At 39.0% G+C, this 27,481-nt stretch overlaps 2 protein-coding genes across 2 annotated transcripts; one reads left to right on the top strand and one right to left on the bottom strand.

Annotated features, from left to right (window-relative positions):
* Window positions 1-801: 801 nt before the first annotated feature.
* On the bottom strand, window positions 802-21,005 carry wcd (U3 small nucleolar RNA-associated protein 18 homolog wicked). The gene is made up of 9 exons (XM_071662001.1): window positions 20,988-21,005; window positions 16,717-17,009; window positions 15,248-15,469; window positions 14,826-15,015; window positions 13,947-14,147; window positions 12,695-12,892; window positions 10,306-10,474; window positions 9,734-10,029; window positions 802-1,077 (listed from the first exon to the last, which is right to left on the bottom strand). The coding sequence occupies exons 2-9, from the start codon at window positions 16,968-16,970 to the stop codon at window positions 913-915; spliced, it is 1,695 nt and encodes a 564-aa protein (XP_071518102.1). The 5' UTR covers window positions 16,971-17,009; window positions 20,988-21,005; the 3' UTR covers window positions 802-912.
* Window positions 21,006-21,452: 447 nt separating this feature from the next.
* On the top strand, window positions 21,453-26,257 carry awd (nucleoside diphosphate kinase). The gene is made up of 3 exons (XM_071662010.1): window positions 21,453-21,705; window positions 25,536-25,750; window positions 25,932-26,257. The coding sequence occupies exons 1-3, from the start codon at window positions 21,520-21,522 to the stop codon at window positions 26,047-26,049; spliced, it is 519 nt and encodes a 172-aa protein (XP_071518111.1). The 5' UTR covers window positions 21,453-21,519; the 3' UTR covers window positions 26,050-26,257.
* The last annotated feature ends 1,224 nt before the right edge of the window (window positions 26,258-27,481 follow it).

Raw genomic sequence — 27,481 nt, 5'->3', positions numbered from 1 at the left:
CCCAGATATCTAAGACACTCCTTCCTCCAGTTTGTCTCCATTTAAACCTACCTCCCAATTAAACTGTCCCTCATACCTACTGAACCTAATAACTTTGCTCTTATCCACATTTAATCTCGGTTTTCTCCTTTCACACACTTTACCAAACTCAAGAGATCAACGTATGCAGTTTCTCACCCAAATCAGCCACCAGCGTTGTATCATCAGGGAACAACAACTAACTCACTTCCCAAGCCCTCTCATCCACAACAGACTGCATACTTGCCCCTCTCTCCAAAACTCTTGCATTCACCTCCCTAACAACCCCATCCATAAACAAATTAAACAACCATGGAGACATCACACACCCCTGCCGCAAACCATCATTCACTGAGAACCAATCACTTTCCTCTCTTCCTACTCGTACACATGCCTTGCATCCTTGATAAAAACTTTTCACTGCTTCTAGCAACTTACCTCCCATACCATATACTCTTAATACCTTCCACAAAGCATCTCTGTTAACTCTTATCATATACCTTCTCCAGATCCATAAAAGCTACATACAAATCCATTTGTTTTTCTAAGTATTTCTCACGTACATTCTTCAAAGTAAACACCCGATCCACACATCCTCAACCACTTCTGAAACTACCCTACTCTTCCCCAGTCTGATATATATATATATATATATATATACTTACCCTAGCCTGAGTCAGGTACCAATTAGTTCAAAGTTTGCAGCTGTAATCTTCCTTCAGATAAGGTATCCATAATTCCTTTGGAGGCATAGAGATGTTGTTAACAATTATATTAAGAAAAAAAAAAGGGAAATTTATTAACTAATTACAACTTTATCTGGTTTGAATATTAAAAGAATATGTTTTGGAGTTATAAATTGCAACAAATGCTACAAAATATTTGATGTTAAAATTAATAACTGGAGAAATGTTTCAGTCTGTATAAAAGGGCATTTCCACGATTGTTCCCTGCTGCTAAGAAACCACTCTTTGGAGAAAAATTAAGGACTTGCACCTTGTGTAGATTATCTTCAAATGGAGGAAAGTCAGTAAAGTATGTCAATGATGGAAGGTGTACCTGCAGAGGAGACAGAATAAATTAAAATCAATATAAACAAGATTAAATTGAAATATCATTGCTGTTCCAATCCATATCCAAAGAGGATTTAGTGGTACGTTACCACCTGCACAAAATAGCCCAATACAGTGGATCTCGTCTACATCTAGAAGCAACCTCCGTATTGTTCTATCTATTTAGCTTGATACTTGAAATGTAAATTATTTAGTTATACCTGATGATTTCCTTCCGCCACTTTGAAAAGTCAATTTATTATCCTGGCTAACATCTGCATATCAGAATGTCAAAAAGAGAACATCAGGTAGGTAGGTAGGTAGTAATTAGTATGCAGCCAATGACCAGGGAGGTATAATTACCAGTATTACTAACCACCTGAGTAACAAGAGGGTTCGCGATGGCTGTGTAGAGAGCCAGCACTTTAGTTGTCAAGTTTCACTCTTCTGATCCAGGGAGCTATCTTATAGCCTCATCCACATGTGGACTACTGGCATTCTATCCACAAAAATATTATATCCTTGTCACACATATCATTTAACATTACTTAACTCACACAGCTCATTCTTCGTAACTAGATTTTCCTGCGGTGAGGACTATGTGCAAGTCCTGCCTCTAGGCAAAATTGTAGAAGCAGTAGGTAGAAACATTTGGGTTGGAGCATTATGTAGAGACATTAACTAGAAATAGTAGGTAGGAGCCTCTGCAAACACTGCATTAGAGTTGCCCAATACCAGTGGCCTGTTAAGGGTGAGGCACTAAAGGCTAAGAAGCAGAGTTCACTAGTTATGGAGACTGCCATGGCCACCCCCTTGAGGGAGTTCCATACAGATGGAAGAGGGTGCATGTTTAGGAAGTAAATAAGGTGTAGTGTAAGAAGGGTTGATCAAGTATGTAATAAGTAAGAGTTCTGGTAGTAAGAATAGTATGGTTGAGAGAATTAAAAGGGTGCGCTAAAATGGTTTCGACTTGTGAAGAGATTGAGTGAGGAGGAGGTAGTAGTTGGTAGGCAGCCACTGACCAGGGAGACATCTTACCAATTTTCTGTGGTGAGTGCTATGTGCTAACCCTGCCTTATGGCAAAATGGTAGGAACAATAGACAGAAGTATGTAGGAACATTAGGTAGTAGTCGTAGTAGGTTGGAACATTAAGCAAACAATAGGTAATAGTATGTCGAAACATTAGGTAGGATCCTCTGAAGACACTACACTAGAGTTGCCATCTGCCAGTAGCCTGCTAAGAGTGAGGCACTGAAGGCTAAGAAGCAGAAATGGAGTTCACCAGTTAAGGAGACTTTAGAAAGTGTGGCCATACCCCTTGAGGGAGTTTCCAAAGTGAACAGGCATCAAAGATACTGATAGATAGACAGTGAGGAGAGGTTAACAAAGAAGTGGAGGGGTTACGGAGAATGGGGAGATCAAACCGAGATGGAATGAAAAAGATTTTGAGTGCCTGGGGTCTGAACATAAAGGAGGATGAAAGGCATGCACAGGAATGATTTGGAGTGATGTGCTCTACAGTGAGCAACGTGCTGTCAGTGGACTGAACCTAGGCATATGAACCAGCCATGGGAAAGATCTGTAGGGCATAGTTGTGGATAAGGGGCTGTGGTTTTGCATTACATGTGACAGCTAGACAATGGATTCGAGCAAATGAGGCCTCCTCTTCATCTGTTTACTAATCTTGCTATTGCAGGAAACAGTGAAAACGTATAAAAGAAAAAGAAATGGGTATATTATACTTTGTCACTGTCTCCTGCGTTAGCGAGGTAGCGCAAGGAAACATGAAAGAATGGCCCAACCCACCAACAAACACATGTACATACATAAATGCCCAAACATGCACATATACATACCTATACATTTCAACATATACATTTTTTTTATTATACTTTGTCGCCGTCTCCCACAGCAGAGGTAGTGCAAGTTAACAGACGAAAGAATGGCCCAACCCACCCACATACCACATGCATATACATACACGTCGACACACGCACATATACATACCTATACATTTCAACGTATACATATATATAATTTATTTATTTATTTATTTTGCTTAGTCAGTCTCCCGCGTTAGCGAAGTAGCGCAAGGAAACAGACGAAAGAATGGCCCAACCCACCCACATACACATGTATATACATACACGTCCACACACGCAAATATACATACCTATACATCTCAATGTACACATATATATACACACAGACATATACATATATACACATGTACATAATTCATACTGTCTGCCTTTATTTATTCCCATCGCCACCTCACCACACGTGGAATAACAACCCCCCTCCCCTCTCATGTGTGCGAGGTAGCGCTAGGAAAAGACAACAAAGGCCCCATTCATTCACACTCAGTCTCTAGCTGTCATGTAATAATGCACCGAAACCACAGCTCCCTTTCTACATCCAGGCGCCACACAACTTTCCATGGTTTACCCCAGACGCTTCACATGCCCTGGTTCAATCCATTGACAGCACATCGATCCTGGTGTACCACATCGTTCCAATTCACTCTATTCCTTGCACGTCTTTCACCTTCCTGCATATTCAGGCCCATATCACTCAAAATCTTTTTCACTCCATCTTTCCACCTCCAATAAGGTCTCCCACTTCTTGTTCCCTCCTCCTCTGACACCATATCCTCTTAGTCAATCTTTCCTCACTCATTCTCTCCATGTGACCAAACCATTTCAAAACACCCTCTTCTGCTCTCTCAACCATATTCTTTTTATTTCCACACATCTCTCTTACCCTTACATTACTTACTTGATCAAACCACCTCACACCACATATTGTCCTCAGGCATCTCATTTCCAGCACATCCACCCTCCTGTACACAACTCTATCCATAGCCCACACCTTGCAACCATACAACACTGTTGGAACCACTATTCCTTCAAACATACCCATTTTTGCTTTCCGAGACAATGTTCTCGACTTCCACACATTCTTCAAGGCTCCCAGAATTTTTGCCCCCTCCCCCACCCTATGATTCACTTCTGCTTCCATCCGCTGCCAGATCCACTCCCTGATATGTAAAACACTTTACTTCCTCCAGTTTTTCTCCATTCAAACTTACCTCCCAATTGACTTGACCCTCAACCCTACTGTACCGAATAACCTTGCTCTTATTCACATTTACTCTCAGCTTTCTTCTTTCACACACATTACCAAACTCAGTCACCAGCTTCTGCAGTTTCTCATATGAATCAGCCACCCGTGCTGTGTCATCAGTGAACAATAACTGACTCACTTCCCAAGCTCTCTCATCCACAACAGACTGCATACTTGCCCCTCTTTCCAAAACTCTTGCATTCACCTCCCAAACAACCCCATCCTTAAACAAATTAAACAACCATGGAGACATCACACACCCTGCCACAAACCTACATTCACTGAGAACCAATCACTTTCCTCTCTTCCTACACGTACACATGCCTTACATCCTCGATAAAAACTTTTCACTGCTTCTAACAACTTGCCTCCCACACCATATATTCTTAATACCTTCCACAGAGCATCTCTATTAACTCTATCATCTGCCTTCTCCAGATCCATAAATGCTACATACAAATCCATTTGCTTTTCTAAGTATTTCTCACATACATTCTTCAAAGCAAACGCCTGATCCACACATCCTCTACCACTTCTGAAACCACACTGCTCTTCTCCAATCTGATGCTCTGTACATGCCTTCACCCTCTCAATCAATACCCTCCCATATAATTTCCCAGGAATACTCAACAAACTTATACCTCTGTAATTTGAGCACTCACTCTTATCCCCTTTGCCTTTGTACAATGGCACTATGCAAGCATTCCGCCAATCCTCAGGCACCTCACCATGAATCATACATACATTAAATAACCTTACCAACCAGTCAACAATACAGCTACCCCCTTTTTTAATAAATTCCACTGCAATACCATCCAAACCTGCTGCCTTGCCGGCTTTCATCTTCCGCAAAGCTTTTACTACCTTTTCTATGTTTACCAAATCATTTTCCCTAACCCTCTCACTTTGCACACCACCTCGACCAAAACACACTATATCTGCCACTCTATCATCAAACACATTCAACAAACCTTCAAAGTACTCACTCCATCTCCTTCTCACATCACCATTACTTGTTATCACCTCCCCATTAGCCCCCTTCACTGAAGTTCCCATTTGGTCCCTTGTCTTACGCACTTTATTTACCTCCTTCCAAAACATCTTTTTAGTCTCCCTAAAATTTAATGATACTCTCTCACCCCAACTCTCATTTGCTCTCTTTTTCACCTCTTGCACCTTTCTCTTGACTCTTGCCTCTTTCTTTTATACATCTCCCACTCATTTGCATTTTGTCCCTGCAAAAATCGTCCAAATGCCTCTCTCTTCTCTTTCACTAATAATCTTACTTCTTCATCCCACCACTCGCTACCCTTTCTAATCAACCCACCTCCCACTCTTCTCATGCCACAAGCATCTTTTGCGCAATCCATCACTGATTCCCTAAATACATCCCATTCCTCCCCCACTTCCCTTGCTTCCATTGTTCTCACCTTTTTCCATTCTGTACTCAGTCTCTCCTGGTACTTCCTCACACTAGTCTCCTTCTCAAGCTCACTTACTCTCACCACCCTCGTCACCCCAACATTCTCTCTTCTTTTCTGGAAACCCCTATAAATCTTCACCTTCGCCTCCACAAGATAATGATCAGACATCCCTCCAGTTGCACCTCTCAGCACATTAACATCCAAAAGTCTCTCTTTCGCACGCCTATCAATTAACACGTAATCCAATAACGCTCTCTGACCATCTCTCCTACTTACATACGTATACTTATGTAAATCTCGCTTTTTAAACCAGGTATTCCCAATCATCAGTTCTTTCTCAGCACACATATCCACAAGCTCTTCACCATTTCCATTTACAACACTGAACACCCCATGTATACCAATTATTCCCTCAACTGCCACATTACTCACCTTTGCATTCAAATCATCCATCACTATAACCCACTCTTGTGCATCAAAACCACTAACACACTCATTCAGCTGCTCCCAAAACACTTGCCTCTCATGATCTTTCTTCTCATGCCCAGGTGCATATGCACCAATAATCACCCATCTCTCTCAATCAACTTTCAGTTTTACCCATATCAATCTAGAATTTACTTTCTTACACTCTATCACATACTCCCACAACTCCTGTTTCAGGAGTAGTGCTACTCCTTCCCTTGCTCTTGTCCTCTCACTAACCCCTGACTTTACTCTCTAAGACATTCCCAAACCACTCTTCCCCTTTACCCTTGAGCTTCGTTTCACTCAGAGCCAAAACATCCAGGTTCCTTTCCTCAAACATACTATCTATCCTTTTTTCTCATCTTGGTTACATCCACACACATTTAGACACCCCAATCTGAGCCTTCGAGGAGGATGAGCACTCCCCGCGTGACTCCTTCTTCTGTTTCCCCCTTTAGAAAGTCAAAACACAAGGAGGGAAGGGTTTCTGCCGCCCCCCCCAGTTGCCTTCTACGACACATGAGGAATGATTGGGAAGTATTCTTTCTCCCCTATCCCCAGGGAAATGGTGAAGAGCTTGTAGTAGATTTATGTGCTGAAAAAGGACTGGTGATTGGGAATACCTGGTTTAAAAAGAGAGATATACATAAGTATACGTATGTAAGTAGGAGAGATGGCCAGAGAGCGTTATTGGATTATGTGTTAATTGATAGGTATGTGAAAGAGAGACTTTTAGATGTTAATGTGCTGACAGGTGCAACTGGAGGGATGTCTGATCATTATCTTGTGGAGGCGAAGGTAAAGATTTGTAGACGTTTTCAGAAACGAAGAGAGAATGTTGGGATGAAGAGAGTGGTGAGAGTAAGTGAGCTTGGGAAGGTGACTAGTGTGAGGAAGTACCAGGAGGGAATGAGTACAGAATGGAAAAAGGTGAGAACAAAGGAGGTAAGGGGAGTGGGGGAAGAATGGGATGTATTTAGGGAAGCAGTGATGGCTTGTGCAAAAGATGCTTATGGCATGAGAAGCGTTGGAGGTGGGCAGATTAGAAAGGGTAGTGAGTGGTGGGATGAAGAAGTAAGATTTATTAGTGAAAGAGATGAGAGAGGCATTTGGGCGATTTTTGCAGGGAAGTAATGCAAATGACTAGGAGATGTATAAAAGAAAGAGGCAGGGAGTCAAGAGAAAGGTGCAAGAGGTGAAAATAGGGCAAATGAGAGTTAGGGTGAGAGAGTATCATTAAATTTTAGGGAGAACAAAAAGATGTTTCGGAAGGAGGTAAATAAAGTGCGTAAGACAAGGAAACAAAGGGGAACTTCAGCGAAGGGGGCTAATGGGGAGGTGATAACAAGTGGTGGTGATGTGAGAAGGAGATGGAGTGAGTATTTTGAAGGTTTGTTGAATGTGTTTGATGATAAGAGTGGCAGATATAGGGTGTTTTGGTCAAGGTGGTGTACAAAGTGAGAGGGTTAGGGAGAATGATTTGGTAAACAGAGAAGAGGTAGTAAAAGCTTTGCGGAAGATGAAAGCTGGCAAGGCAGTGGGTTTGGATGGTATTGCAGTGGAATTTATTATAAAAGAGGGTGACTGTATTTTTGACTGGTTGGTAAGGTTATTTAATGTATGTATGACTCATTGTGAGGTGCCTGAGGACTGGCGGAATGTGTGCATGATGCCATTGTACAAAGGCAAAGGGGATAAGAGTGAGTGCTCAAATTACAGAGGTATAAGTTTGTTGAGTATTCCTGGGAAATTATATGGGAGGGTATTGATTGAGAGGGTGAAGGCATGTACAGAGCATCAGATTGGGGAAGAGCAGTGTGGTTTCAGAAGTGGTAGAGGATGTGTGGATCTGGTGTTTGCATTGAAGAATGTATGTGAGAAATACACAGAAAAACAAATGGATTTGTATGTAGCATTTATGGATCTGGAGAAGGCAGATGATAGAGTTGATAGAGATGCTCTGTGGAAGGTATAAAGAATATATGGTGTGGGAGGCAAGTTGTTAGAAGCAGTGAAAAGTTTTTATCGAGGATGTAAGGCATGTGTACGTGTAGGAAGACAGGAAAGTGATTGGTTCTCAGTGAATGTAGGTTTACGGCAGGGGTGTGTGATGTTGTAGGTTTGCGGCAGGGGTGTGTGATGTCTCCATGGTTGTTTAATTTGTTTATGGATGGGGTTGTTAGGGAGGTGAATGCAAGTTTTGGAAAGAAGGGCAAGTATGCAGTCTGTTGTGGATGAGAGAGCTTGGGAAGTGAGTCAGTTCTTGTTTGCTGATGATACAGCACTAGTGGCTGATTTGTGTGAGAAACTGCAGAAGCTGGTGACAGAGTTTGGTAAAGTGTGTGAAAGAAGAAAGCTGAGAGTAAAAGTGAGTAAGAGCAAGGTTATCAGGTACAGTAGGGTTGAGGGGCAAGTCAATTGGGAAGTAAGTTTGAATGGAGAAAAACTGGAGGAAGTGAAGTGTTTTAGATATCTGGGAGTGGATTTGGCAGTGGATGGAACCATGGAAGCGGAAGTGAATCATAGGGTGGGGGAGGGGGCGAAAGTTCTGGGAGCATTAAAGAATGTGTGGAAGTCGAGTACATTATCTCAGAAAGCAAAAATGGGTATGTTTGAAGGAACAGTGGTTCCAACAATGTTATATGGTTGCGAGGCGTGGGCTATAGATAGAGTTGTGCGGAGGAGGGTGGATGTGCTGGAAATGAGATGTTTGAGGACAATATGTGGTGTGAGGTGGATTGATAGAGTAAGTAATAATAGGGTAAGAGAGATGTGTGGTAATAAAAAGAGCGTGGTTGAGAGAGCAGAAGAGGGTGTTCTGGAATGGTTTGGTCACATGGAGAGAATGAGTGAGGAAAGATTGACAAAGAGGATATTTGTGTCAGAGGTGGAGGGAACGAGAGAAGTGGGAGACCAAATTGGAGGTGGAAAGATGGAGTGAAAAAGATTTTGAGTGATCAGGGCCTGAACATGCAGGAGGGTGAAAGGCATGCAAGGAATAGAGTGAATTGGAACGATGTGGTATACCAGGGTCGACGTGCTGTAAATGGATTGAACCAGGGCATGTGAAGTGTCTGGGGTAAACCATGGAAAGTTCTGTGGGGCCTGGATGTGGAAAGGGAGCTGTGATTTCAGTGCATCATTACATGACAGCTAGAGACTGAGTGTGAACGAATGTAGCCTTTGTTGTCTTTTCCTAGTGCTACCTCGCACACATGAGGGGGGAGGGGGGTTTTATTTCATGTGTGGCGGGGTGGCGATGGGAATTAATAAAGGCAGACAGTATTAATTACTTACATGTGTATATATGTATATGTCTGTGTGTGTATATATATGTATACGTTGAGATGTATAGGTATGTATATTTGCGTGTGTGGACGTGTATGTATATACATGTGTATGTGGGTGGCTTGGGCCATTCTTTCATCTGTTTCCTTGCGCTACCTCGCTAACGCGGGAGACAGCGACAGAGCAAAATAAATAAATAAATATAAGAAAATAAAGACCTTCAAATAAGTAGTAAAGGCCTACACTACACAAAACAATGTTCAGCTACACCTTGTAAAGCAGTGTTATGTTTTATAGCTGGAGATAATAAAGTATAACAAATATAAATAATAAACATTACACTGAAACACTCTTACCAGTTTCACAGCTTTATCCATGTATGCAGATGTCATTGCCAGAATTTCAGAGGAAGGATTAAAGGTAAGATCGGTAACTTTAGTTAACAGCTTATCCAAGACCTTTACTGGACTTGGTGTTCTATTAGAGACACTGGCCATCTCATAAACATTGACGATTCCAGAGGAAGATCCACATGCCAGATAGCGGTTGTTAGGTGATACAGTTATGCTTGTCCCATCTACACAGCCATCATCATAAAACTTATGAATACAGAGACGTGAAGTCATATCCCATACCAAAACATCACCACCACCTGAAAGGTACAGTTCTGAATACTATCTTCTAAATTCAACATTTCTTCCATTTTGCAATGATTAAAAGGTCTATTTTTTCTTACACAAAGATCAGCTTTTCTTGACTCAAATAGAAACAAACCTACTGGTCATTTTTTATACCAAACTGTTTACATTAAATCAAAGAATTATGAGGTGTGAATCTAGCCAAAACAATGTGTTGGTGTCCAGCCATACTATATCACTAGATTAAGTCTGTATCCATGAAAAAGAAATGGTGATGCATCTAAACTTACTGCCATGTGTATACATCCGAGAGCCATCATTATTGAATGCGACTGCTTCAATTTCCTCAGGAGAATGTAGAGTTTCAATAAGGGAGAGTGCATTAGCATCAAAGATGTGAAGCAATCTCTTTGTCATCAAGAGCACAATAAGCTTTCCATCAGGCGACACATAAAAATTCTAAAAGAAATAAGAAAAGAATCATTGGAAAAGTAATTATCCAAAAAAATGCACAATCAGACATGTTTGAAAGTAAATCTGTTAAAATTTATCTGCATTTTTATGGATATGCTGTAGAAATACTTGATAGTCTGACTTGATTAGCCAGTTTAAGCACTCAAACAATAACCTAAAATCAAACTACTTGGAAAAAGTACAGTTATTTCTCATTCTAACAGACTAACTAGGGGAATGGTGGACTGTTAGAAGACAAATTCCAGTGCATCCCAATTTTTCTGAGGAAAATCAATAAATAACTAACAACTGTAATGGATCCTAACTTATTCCTTCAGGCTAGAGATGTTCAAGAAGTAGCAAAACTACCCTAAATCAGACTGATATAGTTCCAGGGTCACCTGGAGACATCTGAATCACCTACCGATTGAAAATTGGGCTTCCATGATACAGAAGGTACTCTTTCCATGCTTGTGACTCTCAATAATCTTCAGCTTTACAGCAATGCTGTGGTGTTTTTAGGATCTCTTTGTTACATACAGTATTGATTGCACTCATCTGTCTTGACTTATTACAAAACATCTGGCCTTTGTACCAAAAACACAGTAACTGCATGAATACAGAGGCACTTTGTTTATGTGTTGACCAAGTAAGCACTCATTGCAGACTGATGGGCAGTGACCAAGCTGTCTTGTTTGGTTCAAAATTTCTACTTAAATTATCTTTGTAAGTATTAATGCACAAAACACTGCACCATTCAATTTTTGTAAATCAGTGTAAAACTACAAATATGTGTAGAGAACATCAAATGTTAGTTACAGAAAAAATTCACGAAAGCTGCCATACTTTCTTGACACCCAGTGTCACAGACTGAGGTTGGGAACTAAGACTATTCAGTTACATCCCAAACTCATTCCTATGGGTCCTTAACCTACTGCACTAAATTTGTGATGTAGTGTATTTTAAGAAAACTTCCTATAAATCCTAAACTTAGTCTGGTGGCATCCGAGGTACCCATTAATAGCTGAAGTCTGATGCACAAATATCACTGAATGAGTGTTTACTGTAGGTACACATTATCCTACTGGTATAACACTTTCAACAACTGGGAAACTACTCTCGTAATGATCAGTTGCTAATAAACCACTCCAAACACTTGCCATTATTATTGTATATGACTAAAAAATTAATGAGCTTGCATCTAATTAAACCATTCTATGACGACTTGGAATACAGGACTGAAAGTGTGTATTTTATCTCCTCACAACAGCTGAACTTATCCATACAAGGCTGGGGACTTTCAGCAAAAATTATAATGGGGATAATTTCTCTCTTAATTGTTTCTAACAATCCTGCCAATACCACTTCTAAAAACAAAGGATTCTGTAATAAGCATTACTACAACTTAAATATTTCAATCATAATGAATGTGTGTAATCTCAGTCCAGTAAAATGACTGAAGGTTTTGGAGGAGATTCTTGCTGCACCAACATACCCGTAAATATGGTAAGTGGCAGATTTGAATACTAATAAAATAATTCTGAGCAAGATCAACAAGCTGTGAAAGCAGTGATGACTTCATGCAAATAAATCCTAATCATCACGTATTACTTTTTTTGTATACCCATATCTATAGGTTACACTTCAAGTACCTCATGGGGGGGTGACCACAGCAGATATCTCCTTAAATGGTAAACTTCATTGCCACTTCTTAGCCTTGAAAGCCTCATCATTAATAGGCCATTGTCAGAGGCCACCTCTAGCTAAGTGTTTTAGAGGCTCCTACCTAATGTTCATAAGGACTACTTTTACCTAATGTTACACTCTAATGCTCCCAAATGATGTTCCTACCTGCTAAAACCACCTTATTACTTCTACCTATTGCCCCTACAATATAGCCAAGAGGAAGGGCTAGCACAGAAAAATCTATAGTTAGAAGAATAAATCTATAGTTACGAAGAATGAGTTGAGTGTCGTTATATATGTGAAAATGGGAGATTTTATGTTTGAGGACAAAATACCAGCAATCCATGTGTTAGTGAGGCAGAAAGAAAAGACAAAAAAAGACAGCTACCTGGATCAGAGGAATGCAAACTGAAAACCTTTATTATGCAGACAGGTAGTCCAGGTAATATAACTCCCTAGTCAATAGCTGCCTAACACCTATTACCTAAAAATATACATCGACAAAAAGAAAAGGCTTAAAAGACTAATTTAATTACAAACCTTAATATAATGATGCCCTTTACTTTTAACACTAGGTATCTTGGTTTCTCTTGCTGCTTCCATGTCATACACATAAAAATAACCATACAAGTTGGATCCAGTGATATATCTTCTGCCACCTTTTAGGAATTTAGCACATTTTATTGGATATTGTGGAAATTTGACAGACTGAATCTTGTGATTATATTCCCCATCAACCTGTAAAGGAAAACGAGTTTGATACAAATTCTTATTCATTTAGCAGAATATGATATGAGCTACAAAAACAAACAAACTGGAACTTGAAAGTTGTTGCTGTTAAACAACCAATAAGAGAACAAATACCAATATAATGAGACTGTCCCTCCCTCAAGTGACTTGGAAAGGAAAATCTTAAGTCTAACTGGAAAAGACTAATTAATCACGTGCTGAACTGCTCATAATGTTTGCTGTACCCCTTAGGTGGACAGGCACTGTGCAGATATCTTGATGGAAGTTCATCTGACCTTTGACATTAGTTAATGAATAAAACATAATGAGCAATTAGGTCTGGACCAATGGCCAATATGAGTCTTCACAACTGAAAACACATCAAAGAGCTGGTTCACTTTAACTCCTTTTCAGTTCCAAATACTGTCACATCCACTCAGAGGTATCTAAAGCATTCTACTTCCTCCAGGTTCTACCCAACAAATTCGCTTTCAAATCACATTTACTCATCATACTTTCACATATTTATACAGATAAAAACAGCTTATGCATCTGAACCTTAACTTGTATGCTTACTTTCATAAAGCAGGTTCAATACATAATTCTTATTCAGAGGATGGGCAGAGATCTTGGAAGATAACAACTATGTGACCTACCTAGAGTAACATCATTCAATTATTGACCTACCTGGAGTAACTAACACCTCTCAAATATTTGATTAACACTCTAACCTCATAATTACACATTGTGAAGAGTAAGCAGACTCATAAATAACATCTTCAGCTATAGTGGGAGAAAAGCCTCTGAAATCTAGATATAAGTATAGTGACCTTTCTGTATGATTAATTTTTTCCCTTATGTGCCCCACTGTATTTGAGTATTACTAAAAATTCCGTTAATTTGTTTTTACTTGTGCACTTTTTTCTTTAGTTTCTGACTACATGATAATTCTTTTCTTTTCATTCACCACAATTTTCTATGGGTTTCAGCTTATATGTCTTCTCAGCAGACTAAACTGCAAATATATAATGAATACAATTTATCACAAAAAGCTATTTCTCACCTGGAAAAGAGTGGCAGCCCCAAACCTATTATTCGAAGATCCAGCAACCAACCCCACCTGGAATGCTGGGTTAAATTCAACTGCCTTAATTATAGCACCCTCAGAATAGGATGTATGATTCAAACTGTGCAGCTTCTTGAATTCTAGTCGTGTCTTAGGAAGGTTGACTGAGGGCTCTTCTGATAAGTAGTTAGCCGTGCTCTGGAATTAAAGTACAAGTATTTTCAATGCCACCTCTTTCCATTCCTTAATGCTTCAGAGCTAAAAAGTCAAACAACGATTAGTCTGAACATGTAGGTAGTTAATAAGATTTAACATACACCGAAGCTGAACTTACAAATGCTTAACTTATAATCCTCTAAAAGGGATAAGATCAGGTATCTGAACATTATACAACTTAAGGGCTGCCTTGTCATTCATTTATGTTGGATATATTTTTTTGACAGTTATAAAGTAATAGTCATATGTAAAGCTACAGCAGGTTTAAATGCATTCACATTTTTTTTTAAAACAATACATTTCATACAAGTATACTAAAAAGTCTTTTGACATAGCCATTTTGGACCTGCTAAACCAACAAAAACAGTAAAAAGAATATACCAATACAGACAATATGCATGTAAAATGCTTTGTTTTCATGGAAAGACAAATCCTGTCCATTAGCATTACAGTGAGCTTATGACTTAATAATGATTGACTGCTAATTTATATGATGCCCAACAGTAAGGGTAAGTGGCAATGACAAAGAAAACAAATGGTCCATATCACAATCTTGACAGACTACAACATGATGAATATAAATCACACACAATACAGGAAATATAAAGTATCAATACAACAAGCAAGCAAACACACAATATCAAGAATCATGGAACTTACACGAATCATTTCGTCTTCATCATCAGACTCCTTTTTGACTTTGTGGTCAAGCTCAGCCCATTCAGGAGTACTGCTAAACACATGTTTAAACATTCTTTGCAGAGTCAATTCATACTTTTGTTCTGAGCTTTCTGTGATACCTCTCTTGCCTTCAGCTTTTTTCATATGGCTGGTCACTACATCCTTAACTCTGTTGAGTCAGATATTTTTTCAGGACAGAATTTTGGTATTAAACATGGAACAGTACTCATATATTGCTCACTAAACAAAAAAATTGTTTCCAGGCACATGAATGAAAGTAAGTTGAAAAAATCAAAATCGCTTTAGTAAAATTCCTAAAGAGCAAAAAGTACCGAGAAAGGACACATGGAAACTACAGAACTGAATCAGGACATTAAGAACAATAAAAGGTTCAAACATACTTGATATTCTCGTCATCTTCATCAACCCAAACTGGCTTTCTGGAAGGCTTTGTCACCTGGTGATGAACATCATAGGGGTCATCAGGAATTATTGATTGTGGGACTTCCTCAAGAGGGCTCTCAGTGGATACTTGTGCAGTGGGAGGATCATCGCCACTAATTTCTCCAGTGATGTTGAATGGGGATTCTGCATCACCTCCAAACAAGTCTGTAGCCAATTCTCTAAAAATAATGCAAGTATGTGAGCAGAATCAATAGCTTTAGACATGTAAATATATGCATTTGCATAGCAGCAACAAAGACTGTTCAAGGGATACATAAAATGCAATTACCCATTCTGTATACATCTTATAAAAATAAAGAGACATGTAAGTACATGTCCGGAAAACAAGAAAACTTTAAAAATGAGTCATTAAAATAATATAAGTAACATCAAAAATATTATCTTATGTTCCATTCTTTAAAAAAGGGGGACTGCAAGTCTATCCTTAACAAATGTCAGCATCAATATAACTTGAATTTTTCAAATGCTTAGCTAAAACTAAAGACAGCAAACATTACATCTTGTAGTTTACTATTTTTAGCCTAGACCATGGCTCTCAAAGGAACAGCCTTTTAATTCAACTTTTGTTGCAATCTCATCAATACATTGTAATATATTCTTATCCTGAACTTACAGGAGGGTGAGAGGTGTGTAAGGAATAGAGTGAATTGGAACGACGGGATATACTGGGGGTTGAAGTGCTGTCAATGGACTGAACCAGGGCATGTGAAGCATCTGGGGTAAACCATGGAAAGGTCTGTGGGGCATGGATGTGGATAGGAAGCTGTGGTTTCTATGCATTACATATGACAGCTAGAGACTGATTGTGAACAAATGTGGCCTTTTTTGTCTGTTTTCCTGGCACTACCTCACTGAAGAATGGGGTAGTGATGCTGTTTCTTGTGGGCCAGGGTAGTGCCAGGAATGGATGAAGGCAAGCAAGTATGAATATGTACATTTCATATATGCTTATGTCTGCGTATGTATACACATATATATATATATATATATATATATATATATATATATATATATATATATATATATATATATATATATATGAGCATGTATGGGCATTTATGTATATATATGTGCATATGAGTGGATGGTTCATTCCTTCTTTGTCTGTTTCCTGGCACTACCTTGCTGATGTGGGAAACAGCAATTAAGTATAATGAATAAATAAATATTCTTATCCAATACTTCACAAAGAACTGCTTCCTGCAGCATTCCAAACTGTATAATACAAACCCTCCTAAACAACACCAGTTCCCCTGAACTTTTGCATTATAGTAAGTGTATTGTCTAGCAACATCTGACACAAGTCTAGCCAAGTTAATACCTCTGTAAACCTGTTTTTTTTTTTTTTTTTTTGCAAAAATGGTAAATAAATGGATGAAAGGATGAAAATGTAGGAAAAGATTACCTTTCTTTTTCCAGCACGCTGTCATGACCCAATACATCTTTCGCACTCCTTTTTGATACCTTATACTGTGATGGTGTCTTATGCTCAGAAATACTGCCATCCCTATCTATAATGAATTTACTTGATTTTGCATTATTTTTGTTTTTAATCAGTTTGGTACTATTTTTGTTTTTTTTCAATTTGGTACTAAGTAATTTCTTCTTTGGAAATTTCTCAGGTACATTTTTAGACGAAAGCAGCTGTTTCTTTTTCATCCTCTTAAAGGATTCCAAAACTTCCACAATATGGGAAACCTGAAAGATAAAATCATATATCTTAGCCACATAAGTCTGATCAAGAAGGGTCTCCATACAGCATACCAAAGCAGAGTTCTTAGTTGGCATTAGGAACTATTATACATCAAACTACCCCAGAAATGCCATACATTAAGTAACAATTAGGGTAATTTTTAACACTCATTATTACTGGATTCATCATCTTATCCTACTGTAGAAAAGATGTTACAATTATCAAGATTCCTATAAACAAGCATTCTGACATGCAAGAAATATGAATCAATTTCTATATTTAGTAAAGGCAAAAAAGGCCACATTCGTTCACACTCAGTCTCTAGCTGTCATGTATAATGCATCGAAACCACAGCTCCCTTTCCACATCCAGGCCCCACACAACTTTCCATGGTTTACCCCAGACGCTTCACATGCCCCGGTTCAATCCATTGACAGCATGTTGACCCCGGTATACCACATTGTTCTAATTCACTCTATTCCTTGCACGCCTTTCACCCTCCTGCATGTTCAGGCCCCGATCATTCAAAATCTTTTTCACTCCATCTTTCCATCTCCAAATTGGTCTCCCACTTCTCCTCGTTCCCTCCACCTCTGACACATATATATTCTCTTGGTCAATCTTTCCTCACTCATTCTCTCCATGTGCCCAAACCATTTCAAAACACCCTCTTCTGTTCTCTCAACCACTCTTTTTATTACCTCACATCTCTCTTACCCTATTATTACTTACTCGATCAAACCACCTCACACCACATATTGTCCTCAAACATCTCATTTCCAGCACATCCACCCACCTCCGCAAAACTCTATCTATAGCCCACGCCTCACAACCATATAACATTGCTGGAACAACTATTCCTTCAAACATATCCATTTTTGCTTTCCGAGATAATGTTCTCGACTTCCACACATTCTTCAACGCTTCCAGAACTTTCGCCCCCTCCCCCACCCTATGATTCACTTCCGCTTCCATGGTTCCATCCACTGCCAAATCCACTCCCAGACATCTAAAACACTTCACTTCCTCCAGTTTTTCTCCATTCAAACTTACCTCCCAAATGACTTGTCCCTCAACCCTACTGTACCAAATAACCTTGCTCTTATTCACATTTACTCTCAGCTTTCTTCTTTCACACACTTTACCAAACTCAGTCACCAACTTCTGCAGTTTCTCACACGAATCAGCCACCAGCGCTGTATCATCAGCGAACAACAACTGACTCACTTCCCAAGCTCTCTCATCCACAACAGACTGCATACTTGCACCTCTTTCCAAAACTCTTGCATTCACCTCCCTAACAACCCCATCCATAAACAAATTAAACAACCATGGAGATATCACACACCCCTGCCGCAAACCAGCATTCACTGAGAACCAATCACTTTCCTTTCCTCCTACACATACACATGCCTTACATCCTCGATAAAAACTTTTCACCACTTCCAACAACTTGCCTCCCACACCATATATTCTTAATACCTTCCACAAAGCATCTCTATCAACTCTATCATATGCCTTCTCCAGATCCATAAATGCTACATACAAATCCATTTGCTTTTCTAAGTATTTCTCACATTCTTCAGAGCAAACACCTGATCCACACATCCTCTACCACTTCTGAAACCACACTGCTCTTCCCCAATCTGATGCTCTGTACTTGCCTTCACCCTCTCAATCAATACCCTCCCATATAATTTCTCAGAAATACTCAACAAACTTAAACCTCTGTAATTTGAGCACTCACTTTTATACCCCTTTGCCTTTGTACAATGGCACTATGCAAGCATTCTGCCAATCCTCAGGCACCTCACCATGAGTCATACATACATTAAATAACCTCACCAACCAATCAACAATACAGTCACCCCCTTTTTTAATAAATTCCACTGCAATACCATCCAAACCTGCTGCCTTGCCAGCTTTCATCTTCCGCAAAGCTTTTACTACCTCTCTGTTTACCAAATCCTTCTCCCTAACCCTCTCACTTTGCACACCACCTCGACCAAAATACCCTACATCTGCCACTCTATCATCAAACACATTCAACAAATCTTCAAAATACTCACTCCATCTCCTTCTCACATCACCACTACTTATCACCTCCCCATTAGCCCCCTTCACTGAAGTTCCCATTTGTTCCCTTGTCTTACGCACTTTATTTACCTCCTTCCAGAACATCTTTTTATTCTCCCTAAAATTTAATGATACTCTCTCACCCCAATTCTCATTTGCCCTCTTTTTCACCCCTTGCACCTTTCTCTTGACCTCCTGCCTCTTTCTTTTACACATCTCCCAGTCATTTGAATTATTTCCTTGCAAAAATCATCCAAATGCCTCTCTCTTCTCTTTCACTAATAATCTTACTTCTTCATGAATCAATTTCTACTTGAACATTTATCGAGTGGGAGCTGGAGTAGAGGTCTTACCCTTGACTGTTGGGTACTTAGGCTGAATTTGAATAATGTTCTTCCTTTAAATCTATTGTTAGAGTCTGTTTATGATTTTTCAATTTTAGTTTCTGTATTTGGAGAATATTAAAAGATTTTTATTTTTTTAAAAAGATTTTTACTGGAAGACAATATTTGCTTTAGCTAAGTCTCAAAGCAATGCAACCATACTTTCAGCAATTTGAATCATTTGCAGCAAGGTGGGAAATCAAAGTCTATGCTTATTGTAGCTAAGAAATTATCATACATGTGTGAGTTAACAGAGGTAGGCTAGGGTCAAGGGGCTTGCGATGACAGAGCCCCTACAATCAGTGGTTAAGTATAACTGGTTTGTCTGTTTTAACTGAACAGCTTCTTTGTACTTCATTATGGCCGTGGGTTTGAGCTGTCATCTGTTTGATCCCGTAAAATTTTCATATGGGAATCAAAATTAATCTTTTTGAATATAAACATACATTCTTATAGGAATCATTATGATTGCACACACTGTCTATAAAAAGTCAATAAATCCAGTAATTTAAATGCACAAGGAAAGTAAATGATTAATGATAATTCAAAGAGAATAACCAGCAAATTGTAAATACGACTAATCAGACATGAATAAAGTTGTGATTTAAAAATACCTGCAGTCAACCAATATACCTCAAGTTTTCTGTACTGACCAATATCTAATAAAGTACAGTAATGAAATACATCAGGTAAAACATGGAAGTCTACATTCATCATTACCTAGTGATGAACATGCTTTTGTAGGTTATGATAATTTTATTTCTCTATATAACTTGCACCTACTTTTACATTAACCTTACAGTTGTCCTAATATACACAGCCCTCACTAGCATCGCCTTATTTACTATGGTGAAAAAAAAAATGCTGAAAGTCATGCTCCTGAGAAGAATGTAATCTGACCCAACAAAGCCAAAGTATCGGCAAAATAATCGCTACGGTAAACATATGAAGGGAACCTCACCCAAGCCGAGGAAAATATAATCCGACCCACCACTGTCAAAATATCGGCAAAATAATCATGTATGCAATTTCACAATACATCTTACTTGCCTAATACCTAACACAGTCAAATTAAGAATGTACCAGCCACTGATTAGTCCACCTCTACCCCCTTGATCGTACTTCCAACATCTCCAGGACGCCAGAGAAATTAAATGATTCTACATAATCATTCCCAACACAACGAAATCACAAAAATATCTGCTTCTGCTCATGTAACTCGAAAACTTAAGCAGCACTTTTAATATACTTACACTCCACAAAGAGCACTTAAAGGTCTTACAAACCAACGAGAGAACAACGTGTTGGTTTGTGAGCATTCAAATGTCATATAAACCAAAGAGATAACAGCTTGTTGGCTTGTGAACATTAAAATGTCATTTGAACTAACGAGTAAACAATCAGTTGGATTGTGAGCATTATAAGACTACGAGAGAAAATGGGTTTCCCTCGAGTTTTGCAGCGCTCGTTCACATGGTGAACCAACATTCCAATTTCAGAATACAAAGATATTTTATGGGTTACTTGTGATGGGTAATACAGATGTGTCTATCATTACTTTCACGTGCACATGAAGAAAGAACACTACACTAATAACCACCTAATACGTGTTTGTGAAATATTCTATTTTATGCGGAATATAAGTTTCGCTTCGACTTAATTTTATTATGCCAAACATCCACTGAAATAAGTTTAGGCTATTTGAGCACTAGATTTTATTTCCAAGTCAAGACTAGTGATAATCAGATCTATGAAAGCCTTCTACAAATACTTATTAAATTAGAGCATTAACCCTGCTATCCCTCACCAACATTTCCCATTCTACTTTCTTACACACATATATATGTTACGGTAAAGTACGGAATTCTACTCCCTAGAAATAGTACTGAGGCAAGCAAATATATATATATACAAGTTAAGATACTGTCAAAAAATATATTATGTCGACTGGTTACAAAAAAAAAATACAAAAATATTGCTACCGGCGAGACATGGCAGTTAGCGTGGCGAAGCCGGGCTGAGTGTCAGCGGGATCCTTCTCTCTCGAGCGAACCTTATGCTGGTTAGCTTGTTGTCCTTTGTCTCCTTCATCGCACGTCAACTCACGCCAATATCCATCATGGTTCGCGAACGTACCTTCATAGCTGTGAAGCCCGATGGCGTCCAGCGTGGCCTGACTGGCGAAATCATCAAGAGGTTCGAGGCTAAGGGCTTCAAGCTGGTCGGCATGAAGTTCATGCAGGTAAAACAAAAACTTTTATGGCAGAGCATGGCGCTCTTGCCGGCTCCGGCATGCCCTTGACCACTTGTAGGACTTCAGTGTTTAAGGATGTTGGAGGATTTTGAATGATAATCCAGTTATTAAGGTAATAATGGGGTGCTGATGCCAGCTGTCGATGGAATGACTCGATTGGGAATTGTCTGCTACTGGAACAGACTGGAACTTCTCTGGAGTCTTCCAGGTATGTTCCTAGTCCAGAATTATTCCTTCCCCACATATCTCTGGAAGGTTTCGTGGCACACAGCAGTGGATTCCAGTGACTGGTTTATTCTTTTTGTGACAAAACCTGTCACTGTAGATTTCTTTGAGGCTTGAGTATAGTAAACCAGATGTTTTGCAGATTATTAAATGACTCGTTACCCATTCTCATGTGTAGTATTTAATTACTCGTTATCCTTTCTCTTGTGTCCTTATGGTAATCTTCGTACAATTAGGAAATATATGTAATATACTTTATATTTTTCTTAGCCTTGTTCTTCCTTTGAATAGCCTTGGTGATGTTTACTTATGCCGCCACATTGTTGATTTTTTGTAAAACACCTTATTAGGGTAATTAATTTGATGCTAGAAATGTGGAATTTGTAAGATTAGCAACAATGACCTCCACATGCAGTAAGTGCACTATCCCCCCCCCCCAGTTCAAAGTGGTTAGGACTTTAAAAATCGTGGAATATATACCATAAAATAAAATATGAAAATTTTTGCACTACTTAGGTTACCCCTAGCTTAATCTGGGGTTAGATAAGGTTGATGCGTGAACTAGTTATCTCGGTAGAATAGTGGGCTACAGGCTGTATCTGGTAGTTGTACGGAAAGACAATGGTAGCACGTTTGATTTTGAATATCCATTACACATATTGGTGTCAAAAACATGCGTAAAATCTGCATCAACCCAGCAATCTTGGCCCACCCTTATTATGACTCGAAGTGTTGATTGATAACTTGATTTATGTAACTTCAATGGGCAATACACAAACTAACATGCATGCACGAAAAGTTAAAGTTCACAGATTAAATGGCATAAGGGACAAGAAAATAACATTTAGTTGTGGATTTCTCATGTCTTTCATTTTTACCCTCTTCAAATAGCCTTTCTTTGAATTAGGTAAAAAAAAGTTAACAAGCAAGCTCTTGTTAGAGGACATGTGCTTTTGTTGGTACTACAGTTTATTTTGTATTACGCGTTAACACCTAATATTGGCATTTATCGGCCAGATTTCTGACTATTCAGTAATGTGGTAGTTAAAAGTGCCAAGATTAAAAACTTTTCATTGCAACCCAGACCTACAATGTATACTAGGTGTGGTACATCGAGAAGTTACATTGAAATTTCAAGAGATAGTTTCACTAGAGGTATCAATAAATCTGGGAGTTGATCTGAGAGGGGTTTCATTCACTGGTGTTCCAATTTCTAAAACCTCAGAACTGAAAGGAATGTATGAGAGATACCCTCACGTCGAGTCTGATAATCATTCAGCAGGACTTCTCCCACTCGGTGACCCATCTGGACACTATGAATTTACATTTTAGTTGATGAAAGGTGTGCTTTGGCATACGTCTGCCTTTTTATTACCAGCTTGGTGGTCTGCTTGCCTGTAATGACATTTTTGATGGTTTCTGAGCTTGAGTTCTGGTACTTCTTATCCTATTTAAATTTTCATGGTTAAATGTCACAAGTATCCTGTTCTGTTAGGAATAACAGGGTTGCAGGCATCACTGTAGCAGATGTTTTGCCAATGAGGGAGGTCAGGGCATGCACATAAACATCAGTAGGGCTTTTATAGTGTTTGGGTAGGCTGCTGAATGGTTCGAAAGTCCTAATGGATGATGATCAATCAGCTTGATATAATTTGCTTTTGCTGAAAGGTGATTATTTATATGGATATTCTTAATTTTGTTGTGGTAAATGGAATTTCACCTCCTCCCCTCTTTCATGAGCTGCAGCTCTCATATGCTCACAGTGCTCTTCTTTTGGTAAAATGATTTAAATTCCTCAGAACCTACTTTCTGATGGACACTGTGTCATAGCTTCTTGTAGTGTGGTGTAATATAACCAGCAGCAGTTGAAGTACAGCTTATTTTTGTTTTTCCAAGGCTTTTTGCATTTGGGTTTTTACTTGGGCAAAACATAGATTTTGCTACACACTTTGGATGGTTATAGCACTAGATGTATTCAGTATATGCTTTAATATAGCTAACAGTAGTTAAAGCAGTCTGTTTTAAAAGAGTAAATAAAAGTTTTTCTTTTCTCGAGGCTTTTTGCATTGTTTCTTTACCTGGATGTATTTTCTTGCATCCCAGTGAAATTCCTTGGGCTACCTTGCTAATGCAGGAAACAGTGATTAAGTATAATACAATATATATATATGTAATTTTTTTTCATACATATTTGCCATTTCCCGCATTAGCGAGGTAGTGCTAAGAACAGAGGACTGAGCCTTTGAGGGAATATCCTCACTTGGCCCCCTTCTCTGTAGTACCTTCTTTTGGAAAATTAAAACCGATAGGGGAGGATTTCCAGCCCTTGGCTCCCTCCCCTTTAAGTTGCTTTCTACGACACACAGGCCCCTAACACACTGTAGGTTTTTATCTCCTACTTAGGTAGACTAGTTCACTCTTTTGGCAGAGCTGCTTTCTGAACACCTTCTAAGTCACACAGTCTTCTCGCAGGATATCTGCTTGTTCCATGTATATTTTTTTATCTACAATAGCAGTACTGTGGTATCCACTACATTCTTCACTTTTTGTTTTCGGAACCTTATCTAACATATGTTTCATATGGCTGTTCTCAATTGTGCCAATAGTTTCTTTCTAAATCTGATATGAGAAACATGTTTAGTTTTGATATCTCAACATTTTTTCATATCTCTTGTTAATACAGAATAAGATGGAGCACTCTCATCTCTGCTGCTGGGATCTTCAGACCTGGTCATATGCATTTCTTGATATACCATTCATCGCTGAGCAATCACTTGCTTAAAACCTATATAGTGATAAAAAAAAAATACTTCCAGTACAATCCCATCTTAGTACCCAGTTCTTTGCCACAAAATTATCCATTCTGCTTAACTAACCACAAACTGCTTGGCAAAAGGAAGAAGTTCACCTTCACCTCGCACATTAGCAGCCTGTACTCGTAAATTACCCCTCCCCAACAGACAATTGACACATATTGTAAAACCTTGATAAGGCCTCGCTTATCCTGCACTCGCTCCAGACACACATATCACTGTTTTTGCCCTATGTTCCTACTTGGGAGATGTGGCTAGCTTTGCGAGTGCTGCAGGAACCTCCATAGAAGGAGTTCCAGGGGCTCAAATATTTAAGAAATAATTGTTTTCTACCCCAGGATCCCCTTGGGCTTCCACAAGACTGTGGAAACTGGTCATATTTGCCAGGTAGGACCACATGTCAAGAATTGTGAAGTGCATGTGTGAGTTGAGTACAGGAGTATTGAGAAGTGCATGTAGTGTCATCATTGTGAAAGCTGCATCTTGGACATGAGGGGGTCTTTATGTTGAATGTGATTATGATGGAAAGATTGATAATTTTAGAATGCAGATGAAAAAATGCAACTCAAACATGCCTCGGTATGTACATTTTCAGGTAGGTGATTATTTAGGTTAAGTTTACCCACACGGTCATTTCACTTTACCAGCCTGAGGGATGTGGGTTCCTGGTTCTGCAAAATGACTTTCTTCCATAGTTGCACACCTGTAATGCATTTTATTTGCCTGTGTAAATACAGTAATATAGTGATAATCAAGTTAAACGACATACCTATCAAACAGGCATCCGAGGATCATCTTAAGAAGCACTATGCTGATCTTTCTGACAAGCCGTTCTACCCAGGCTTGTGCAAGTACATGTCATCAGGCCCACTGGTAGCCATGTGCTGGGAGGGTACTGGTGTAGTGAAGACAGCTCGTGTCATGATGGGAGAGACACGCCCAGCTGACTCCAAGCCAGGCACTATACGTGGAGACTTCTGTATTGAAGTTGGCAGGTAGGGTTATTTACTATTATGGAAGATTCCAATTTAGGTATTCTAAAACTACTTTTGATATTTACATCGTGGGGGGTTGATAAATGTGTTATTTTCGCGTGCATCTAATAACTAAAACAAAAGCTGCTGTTGAATAGAAAAATTTTCTTTAGGAAAATTATTTTGAAAACATTGTTTTCAGGAACATCATCCATGGTTCGGACTCCATTGAATCTGCGAACAAGGAGATTGCTTTGTGGTTCAAGCCAGAGGAGCTTTTTAGCTGGACACAGGCTAATGAGACCTGGATCTACGAGTAAGGCGTGAGAAGTAGACAGGGGAGGAAGGGGACTATTATAGTTCCTTGAGGTGATGTGAAATGGCGCTCATGTGGCTTAGCCTGTGACCCGCAATTTTAGCTAGTGCCATTCACCCACTGCAGGACTAGTCTTGGGACCCTTCATACTCAGGCTTTTTTTTTTTTTTTTCTTCTTTATATATATATATATAATAAAAACCTTTACTCTATTGGCAGTTTTATTTTTGAAGATTATTCCTCTTATCACACTTATCTAGGATTAGTAAGCTCAATTGACTGAGAAGGCAAGGTTTTAATAGTAATTTAGTGAAGGAGGGCTTATTTCTTTTTAAAATTTTCATTGTATAAGTGAACTTTAACATCACAGTAATAAGACCTTTCAAAAAAATTGCACAACTTTAGGAAATTAGTGATAATGATTCCACATTTTGTTTGCTTGAATTTTAAAATAGTGGTAGTGGTTGTGCAGTATGAAGTGTGATTATATATAATGGCAGTAATTAAGTTGCAATGAAAATGAAGCATAATTATCATCACAAGTTTAACGTCAACAAAGATGTTTTAAGCAGTGGCATGATAGATTCATCAGATAATATTACAGGCATCATGATTCATTCCTTGAATGTTGATACTGACATTGTTTGAGTAAACAATATCTGAAGGAAATGATAGGGCTTTCCATGAAATGCAGACCCATTAGGGATTTTCTGTACTACAATTTGGATACAAGTCTTCATATCTTTTATCTTGCTAATTTGTATTTTTCACAACTTTCAATGAAAGGCCATGGTATTTAACATAATGGAAGGGAGATAAGAAAAAACTAACAATTTTACTGTACAGTGTTTAAAAAAGTTTAACTTAAATTTGTACCAAATTAATATGAACTAGACAAACTGACAGTCAACATAATCCCCTCCCCATGTTAGAGGTAGCATGAGGAACGGATGAAGAAAGGCTGCATTTGCCAATGTCCATTCTCTAGCTGTCATGTAATGCACCAAAACCACAGCTCCCTATTCACAACCAACAGACCTTTCCATGGTTTACTCTTGATGATTCACATGCCCTGGTTCAATCCGGTGACAGCATGTCAAGCCCTGCATACTGAATTATTACAGTTGACTCTATCCTGTGCATGCCTTTTACCTTCCAGCATGTTCAGGTCCAGATCGCTCAATATCATTCACTCCATCCTTCCACCTCCAATTTGGTCTCATTCTCCTTGTTCCCTCCACTTCTGGCACATGTCCTCTTTGTCAACCTTACGTCATTCATTTTCTCCCATGTGTCTAAACCATTTCAGCACATCCTCCTCATCTCTCAACCACACACTTATCATACTTCTCTTCTTACCCTTACATTATTGATCATATTGCCTCACAACACATATCGTCCTCGGACATTTTGTCTAACACACCCGCCCTCCGCCA

Source organism: Panulirus ornatus, chromosome 5 (assembly GCF_036320965.1).
Source record: "Panulirus ornatus isolate Po-2019 chromosome 5, ASM3632096v1, whole genome shotgun sequence".
NCBI lineage: Eukaryota > Metazoa > Arthropoda > Malacostraca > Decapoda > Palinuridae > Panulirus > Panulirus ornatus.
This window is presented reverse-complemented; position numbering and strand designations above follow the sequence as displayed.